The following is an 8632-nucleotide window of genomic DNA, read 5'->3' as shown; positions in this document are numbered from 1 at the left end:
ACCCCCCCCCCCCCCCTCCCAAAAAAAAAAAGTAATTGTCCCATTAAATAATGGGATGATTACACAGCGTTCCTAAAGTTTGATGTAATTATATGAAAAATTACATTTAATACTCCTGATGTTTGTAGTCTAACAAATAGATTTTTTATTAGTCAAAATTTACCAAATTTGTTGATATTAATAAGGCAAATTGAATGAAACTTCATATTTATTCTTGATTGACATATTACCTACTGATCAGGTCAAATAAATATTTTTTTGACAAAGCTACCCTCATACATCTTTATGCATGTGAGGAGGAATATCATAAGAGTATAGCTTTACCCTTATAAAAATAATTTGGTCATAAAAGATTTATTTGACTTGCAATAAATCAGTAATAGATCAATTTCATATAAATATGGATATTCATTTAATTTTTTTGCTAATGTGAACAAATTTTATTAATTATGTTTAATTGAAAAATCTATTTGTTAGACTAAACAAATGTCAAGAATACTAAATAGAAGAGTGACGTGTAATCATTCCTTAGATAATCTGACACTTCTTTGATACATATTAGGCTCTTAATTTATACGTCGCATTCTAAAATCTGGCATGTTAATCAACTTTATATCTTGAATGATTAATGTGTTCAATTGAACATTTTGATATTTGCATATGTAATGATAGTATTAATAAGCAAGAAAAGAAAAAAAAAAACAAAACGAGGTTAGTGTCAGCTGTAACCACGGGCAATAAGCAGAGGATCAGCCTTTCTAAGTACAACTAAGTGATGCATGTTTATTGTCTACCACGTCATTATTTCAGACAGTTCTGGTTGGTTCAGACTTGAGAGGTACTTAGTAACTGATTAATATAACGATTGATTAACTATTTACCCTATTAACACAGTGCTACCCGAAAGGCCAACTCTTGAGAAATTTTAGTATATTATTAGCACATAAGTAATTTTCTTCGTACCATTTGAAACTTTTATTTGGTTATATATTTTATATTGAGCGACAAAAAAACGTACGAGTTCAATGAATCTGAATAATCATTCAAATTTTTTAGTTGAAGTAAATGCAAATCCTAACGGGAGACTTGTAAAAAAAGTGTTAGCACTCTGACACTTAAGTTAGTATTGGATTTGAGATTGAATAAAGTCAAAAAGTAAAATAAATGTGATTGAAAATCGAGATATGGTAAATAAAATCAATAAAAAGTGCAAGAACACGTGATAATGCGTTTGTAGAGTACTTAGAGATTGTTTAGAGAGTGATAAGGTCTCATGAAGGTGTTCCCCGTATGTAGGAGTAAACCTGTATTTATAGGGGTATGCTCGTTTGTTGGGGGTCTATCCACCCACCTAAGATTCTTGCGGAAGTTGGTTAGGGTTGGTTGGGATAAGGGACATATCATCCTTATCCATAGTTGGATGTGTATTAATAGGATTCCTCTTCAATCAGGGGGTACCCCTCATCCACAGTGAGTCCTAGTTGCTAGGGAGTCCTTCCGTCTTTACTTTGTCTTGGGGACTCCTCCTTTGCAAGGAATCCCAGTCGCTAGGAAAATCATCCTAGGACCAATGTGGTCCATGGTGACTGCTGACAGCTGAGTTGATGAAGTGTCATGTGGGAGAGTAGGTTACCATGTGTGGGGATCTTTTAGGCCGAATATTTTGACAGATTTTGATCATCGTCCAAGTCAGGGATGTCCTGCACGTCCTCCTTTTGCCTATCTGTTTTTTGTGAGACACCCACCAGAGCCGCTTGCCAGATCATATTAAGTCTCTTAAAATGTTACGGGCCTCTCATTTTTTTTTTTTTTTTTGAATTGATTGGACCTCTTTGGACCAGTTTAGTTTTATGCACATAATTTATATACATATTTTATGTGTATAATATTGAATCATCTATAGTTTTACACATAGAATATATATATATATAATATGAAAATATAAAATTAATTTCTAATAAAATACTACTCAAATTTAAGTAGATGACGTAAAATTCAACTCAAAACCTAAGTGATGCTTTCTTTTGGTACATGTGTAGTTATTTAAAGGTAGCCCATTAAGATGGTGATCTAGTTGTCAAGTGTTGCGAGTTTGATCTTATGTAGGATGTATAGTTTGCTATTTTATATGGACGTATTAAGGCATAGCAGCGGACCATCTATTATACTTTATTTGGTAAATTTTGAGCTTGACTTATTAGTATGTTGGTGGAACTGTGGTGATCAAGTTAATAAGTATCTCAACAAGTTTTGGCACAAAAGAATACTCCATGCCCGTTAGATTTTTAAGTTGGAGTAATCACAATGAAATTATTCCGACTTAACCTTTTACATTTACGAAAAAAGAAATTAAAAGGTGTGGGTCTACCAGGCCGTATTTGTACGCATGACAATTTGCTGAACTCATGGACCACAATGCAATTCACCAACTTTTAAGTAAAAGGGGTAAAAAGCCTCATGAATTTGAGTCAACTTTGAGCCACTCGTGGTGCCATTATGATCATCCCATTTTATTTTAATTACCATAATTAAGTGATTTAAATCTTTTCTAAGCATGTCTTATCCAATATATACAAAGAATCTACAAAATCACCATTTAATTCATTGAATCTACTACCCTTTAGTGTGTCTTGATCACTATATCCACAAAGAAATATTAGCTTTATTTAAATGAAGCAACAAAAATTTACTAGAAAAAGTGAAGTTGGCCAATAGAAGGGCCATTTACCACCCTTTACACTATAAGTGATCAACCACTACAAATAGCCTATGATAGCAACTCAACTCCTGCATTCTTGGTGTGCTAGCTGTTGCTAAGGTTGCAAGAATGGTTTCAGCTTCTCCTCCACAGCCCAAAGTGAGTTGCTTTCTTTCTTTCTTGTTTTGACCATCAGTTCTCTTAAGCTAGAAAAACTGGCACTATTTGTTCTGTAGTGACTAATTTGTATGCATTGTTGCAGGAAGTTCCGTCGGATGAGAAATGGGCAGAAAACGGCCCCCCTCGCGAGGCAGAGTGGTGGTACTCGACCTTTCACACCGTCACAGCCATGGTTGGTGCTGGAGTTCTCAGCTTGCCATATGCCATGGCTTACTTAGGATGGTAAGTAAAATTTTTGGTCGGAGCTAGTTCAATTATGGGATAACTACACTGACACCCTCAAAGTTTTGATGTATTGTAAATGAAGGATTTTTGTTTTAGAATTATGTTGCAATTCCTTGCAGTCATGTTTTATATTACGTATTCCCTTGAGACAAGATGATAAGTAGAAATTCATATAGCCTAAAATGAAGAATTAGCTTTATTTTCTAAAGTTAAGGAGCTCTTTAAATAGCCCATGATTTATAAGATTGGATGATGAGAAAATCTGAAGATTGCAGCAGGAACTAGTTTTAGCTTCAAAAAAGTTGAGGGGCTTTTCTACAATATACCAAATCTCATAGGGTTATCTTTTTCTGTTTCATTTGATCTACCAGTTCAGTTGCCTCAATGGCCTTGTATCTCATTGTCACAGGGGACCTGGAACATTTGTGATGATACTATCATGGTGCATCACCTTGCACACCATGTGGCAAATGACACGGCTCCACGAATGCGTTCCTGGGATTCGTTTCGACCGATACTACGACCTGGGACGACATGCCTTTGGGCCAAGACTCGGGCCCTGGATAGTGCTGCCTCAGCAACTCATTGTCCAGGTGGGCTGTGATATTGTGTATATGGTCACTGGAGGGAAGTGCCTCAAGAAATTCATGGAAATAGTCTGCACCACTTGCACCCCTATCAGGCAATCTTACTGGATTTGCATCTTTGGAGGCCTTCATTTTTTCCTCTCTCAGCTGCCTGACTTCAATTCTGTCACTGGTGTTTCGTTGGCGGCTGCAATCATGTCACTATGGTAATTGATCTTTTGCACAGTTATGTTACTGCTAGGAAATATAAGACAGGCTGTTGAACCTTTTGCAACCACAAATTTATGTTACTAGAATGTAAGTAAAACCGCACTTTTGGTGCAGCTACTCAACTATAGCCTGGGCGGGCAGCCTTAGCAAGGGACAAGCCCCGAACGTGAGCTACGCGTACAAGAAGACGAGTGGGGCTGATGCCATGTTCAGGGTCTTCAATGCTTTGGGGCAGATCACATTTGCTTATGCTGGCCATGCAGTCGTGCTGGAGATTCAGGCCACCATTCCATCCACTCCTGAGAAGCCCTCAAGGGTGCCGATGTGGAAAGGCGTTGTCTTGGCCTATTTCGTTAATGCAATATGCTACTTCCCTGTCGCCCTGATCGGGTATTGGGCGTTTGGACAAGAAGTCCCTGATAACGTACTGGTGGCGCTTGAGAGGCCGGCATGGCTCATTGCGGCTGCTAATCTGATGGTGGTTGTTCATGTCATCGGAAGCTATCAGGTGGAGTAGTGTGGATGTAATATGTGTTAATGATTTATGATCATTGGATGTATTGATATGCGTATGTGATAAGTGAATTGAGGTGATGGTTGCAGGTTTACGCAATGCCGGTGTTTGACATAATGGAGAGAAGCATAGTGAAGAGATTGAACATTTCACCTGGATTTGCTCTCAGGCTCATTGTTCGTTCTGCCTATGTTGGTAAGAATTTTTTAAAAGAATTTAAATAAAGTTTGACCGAACAAAAAAGAATTATAAATGAACTCCAAATGGATCGTGTAATTTGTTACTGTACCCTTCATTTCAGAGAAATTACAAATGCTCCTATTTAGTTCACAATGTTTAAATTCAACATCTTTTCATTTGAATTAGGGGTTAATTACAGTTTACCCCATAAAAGTACAGTAGGCACAAAATCTTCTTAAATAAAAAAAAGGGCACCTAACTCCTAACCTTTTTCAAAAAAAAATTCAGGGATCACGTTGCTTTTTTCTTTAATAATTTCAAAGGGTTGTGTTGTCTTTGTTTTTGTCAAAAGATTCTTTACCTGTCAATATTTGAGGTTCATTTATAACCCTTAGAATTGACAGTCATGTTTAGGAAAATGACAAAAATACCCATGTTTGCTCAGAAACACAGTGTTGTGATTATTAATTTGGTATCTAATCTCGAAAGAGAGATAAATATAAGGTTCTTTTAATGACAAAAGATGAAAAGAAGGGATTTTCGTAATTTTAGAAGAAAAAAAATTTACAGTCAATAATTACACTATCCTGTAATTAGAAATTATGTCTGCTATAACTAATCTAATTAAGAAAAATAATAAATGAATTTGCAGAGGAATTATATATTCTTGGTTCATGCTATATTATACATATATACTCAAACATATATATGAATGAATTGGAATGTTGCAGCTTTCACCCTATTCATTGGTGTGACTTTCCCTTTCTTCGGTGACCTCCTCGGTTTCTTTGGTGGCTTCGGCTTTGCTCCTACTTCTTACTTTGTGAGCCCTTAATTATCCTAATTATTTATTTATTTATCCTCGATCATCATATTATATATGGTATTAATTAACTATATATAAATGTGTGTGTGTGTGATGAATATACAAAAATGTGCAGCTACCTAGCATAATATGGCTGAAAATTATGAAACCACAGAGATTCAGCCGCTCATGGATTATCAACTGGGTAAGCATATATTCGGACATTAATTACACCAACTTCATTAATTTTCTCGTCCCTGGAGACGATAATATTTATGTTGTTATGATTGGTCATGATCGTAAAAGTTTTGTGAATTAAACAGGCATGTATAGTTGTGGGAGTGATGATCATGGTGGCCTCCACCATCGGCGGCCTGCGAAATATCGTTGCTGATTCCTCCACTTATGATTTTTACTCCTAATTATTGCGCTACTTAATTTTCACTCTTCTCTTCTGTTGTGTTCGTAGGATTAATTAAGAATTATTAATGTTGTTGAGCGTTTAAGGTCGTCATCTGCCATATGTTGTTAATGTATTATTATTCCATATATGTAAGTGTATACTATTCGCATGTTAAAGTCATGTCAATTTCGATCCACAATCAATCAATTTCTACTTCCACACTTTGATATTTTACGATAGTTTTTATATTGAATTGTTCATGTACAGGACCCTATTTTGAATGTAGATCGTTATGATAAATGTGATAACACTGTCGTGTACTAATTTAAAAATTCACACCATGTGAATTACGACCCATTTGAATATCCTTCAGCAGATTTTGAAGAAGTATGAAAAAAACAACACAAAGATTTATATGATTCGGGGGAAAAAAAACCTTCTACTTTGATGGTTATTTAAAATTAAGCTCGACTAGGATTATGTTGTGTGTATAAGTAAACCAACCTATTATTGATGTATTGTTTAATTTATTGAGATATTAATATAATCATGTATGTAATCACCGCTCAAAAAACAAATCTAGAAATATGAATTATAATTCCAAAAGTTGAGTTGTTTAGGCTGTTCAACAACTCCGTGGGTTAGCCTCTTAATGAAAAGGAATATGGAGGAAAAGGAGTGAACAAAAAAAAGGGGTGATAATTTTTCGCCTTTAAAGTTTAAACCTCTTTTTATCCCCCCAACAAAGAGTTTCTTTCTTTATTGTGTCTTGTCTTTATAATTAGGCAAACAAGGTAGATGGAAAATCATTTTCCCTTCAATTTATCGCCTTTTCTCTTTTCCCCACCAACCTTCTTTCAGTCCCTTAAACCCTCGACAAACACGACCTTAAGGATAACTCACCCGGAAAAGAAGTAAAAAAAAAAAATTAAGAGAGAGAGAGAAAGGAGCATCTTACCTTTTGAGACTTTTGGCTTCATGAGTTCATACTGTCAAATAATCAACGACAGGCCCGATTGGTTGAATTAACTTTATTAAAATATTAATTAATAGTGAAGTTCTATTATTAATATATTAGAACTACAAGGTTTGTTTAGACCCTAAAGAACTTATTAAGAATTTATAAAACTCTTTTTATAATTTTATGTCGTAAGAATTTAGTAAGTACTTACGAATATTTTCTTTTTAAGTTGTCAAATATCTTACAATTCATTATGACCAATGGGTTCAGGTTTTTGTGGAAAGTGGGACAGTACTCCACCACATGATGATGTTTGCCGTCAGATGTACATCAAAACATTTCATTAATCAGCACTAAAACTCACATTAATCATTACAACCGGAGACCCTAATATCATCAACTTAGGGAGTTCCGATTGTTGCGTCAGAGCTTATCACCAATCTTTCTTCATGAATATAAGCCTTAGGCTCTAAATATGTCGCTCACAGCTTAAAATTTGTAAACAGCTAAAGCCGGAGCAGGTGTCATAGAGAAGTCGTGTTTGGTGATTGGCTTTTATGAGTACTAGCTTTGGTCAATTTTGAATGATCCATACCATTCATTGTGTGAGTCCTAATATCAGCCCTTCGCCATCAACCGTGTTGATTTCATGAAGCTAATCAGTCCCCAGAGGCCCAACAATTTTATTTTATTTGCTTGGTAGGGTTTGATGATCTGGTTCCTCTTTGAATTCACCTCAAACACAACTATAATCTATAGTGAAGGCCAAACTACGCCATTTCCACTTACTTTCGTTTGCGGTCTGCAGGAAAAGATGAGATATATATAAAAAAAAGAAAAAAGGTGTTGACAAGTCACTTGTCATGAAATTAATATACTCTAAATAAACTGTAGCAACCAATTACACAACAAATACAACTGTACTTGTCATTGTAATTGCCATGTACTTTTTTTAATATGACGAGGTCCAATTCGAAGTGAAATTTCCGCCTTAGCACCTACTAATGATTGCATTGGGGAGCATCATACAAGCGTACCTACCACTAGTAAGTGAGATGACTCCACGAAAACATTTTGGCACACCCACAAAATATTCATGGGCTCCTAAAGAGAGTGGAACCACTACTAGTGTCTTGCACTAATGTACTGGAGATGTGATAGAAGAAGTGCTAAGCTTTCTTCATTTTGTGGGGAAAAAGCACAGTTTTTTACTCGAATGAGTTTGACAACCAGATGATTGACAGACGTAATCATCTTACCTAATTTTCCAATTAATACAATGTTCTGGTATTAGTTGACGCTGCCTAAGAACAGAGAGGATGAACTGTAATGCCCGTACTCTTAAATTCTACTCATCCACAATTAAGCTTAGCCAACACCTCCAAAGCTATGTTGCTATTGTTCTCAACAAAGTCGCAATCAACTGATCAAGAAACAGAAATTGCTGCTTTTCCGTTTTCTTGTGGTGTGTACTTAAAGGGGAGAACAAGTACCATAAGGTCGATCTTCTAGAGCATGAAGTAGCTGCTGTTTGAGAAAGGAATTAAAGGTTGATCAATTCACAGTTGATGCATATATCTCTGAACACGTACTGAAAAGCAAGGGATACTATAGGATAATGAAGAAAAAGCATCAGTGAAAAGAATGCAATAATCTCCCAATTTCTTGCAATCAGGTTCAGTGTTAGCATTGATCATGCAAATTGGGAGCTGCTCTATCTGCTTTCTTTCTGAATTACGAATGGGTAATATCTTTGAGTACCTTTTGTCATCCCCTGAATTACTAATGGATAACAACTTCTACAATGTTAAATGTCTATTTTTAACCACGAGTTATCTTCATTTCTGCATGCGACAACAAAAGCAAGTT

General features: G+C 35.7%; 2 protein-coding genes across 6 annotated transcripts in view; one reads left to right on the top strand and one right to left on the bottom strand.

Annotated features, from left to right (window-relative positions):
- Nucleotides 2699-6029, top strand: LOC105156407 (lysine histidine transporter-like 6). The gene is made up of 8 exons (XM_011072526.2): nt 2699-2857; nt 2961-3100; nt 3513-3896; nt 4015-4408; nt 4504-4609; nt 5326-5417; nt 5536-5604; nt 5723-6029. Exons 1-8 carry the CDS (start codon nt 2828-2830, stop codon nt 5819-5821), a joined length of 1314 nt encoding a protein of 437 aa, XP_011070828.1. The 5' UTR covers nt 2699-2827; the 3' UTR covers nt 5822-6029.
- LOC105156405 (GDT1-like protein 4) overlaps nt 7919-8632 on the bottom strand; it is a 5531-nt gene continuing 4817 nt past the window's right edge. The window contains exons 13-14 of one of the 5 annotated variants that reach the window (XR_847351.2): nt 8525-8607; nt 7919-8290 (exon numbers count right to left, since the gene is read on the bottom strand). The gene's annotated coding sequence lies outside the window, so the exon portion shown is untranslated. The other 4 variants (XR_847352.2, XM_011072525.2, XM_020691860.1 and 1 more) reach the window with 4 other exon arrangements.

Source organism: Sesamum indicum, linkage group LG2 (genome assembly GCF_000512975.1).
Source record: "Sesamum indicum cultivar Zhongzhi No. 13 linkage group LG2, S_indicum_v1.0, whole genome shotgun sequence".
Classification (NCBI taxonomy): Eukaryota; Viridiplantae; Streptophyta; class Magnoliopsida; order Lamiales; family Pedaliaceae; genus Sesamum; species Sesamum indicum.
Note: the sequence above shows the minus strand (reverse complement) of the source record. Positions and strands in the feature narration are given on the sequence as shown.

Coding starts and splice junctions, on each gene's coding strand:
- LOC105156407 (XM_011072526.2), top strand. CDS start 2,828: ATGGTTTCAGCTTCTCCTCCACAGCCCAAA. Junction 4,409..4,503: donor ATGTCATCGGAAGCTATCAG/GTGGAGTAGTGT, acceptor TGATGGTTGCAG/GTTTACGCAATGCCGGTGTT. Junction 5,418..5,535: donor TTGCTCCTACTTCTTACTTT/GTGAGCCCTTAA, acceptor AAAAATGTGCAG/CTACCTAGCATAATATGGCT.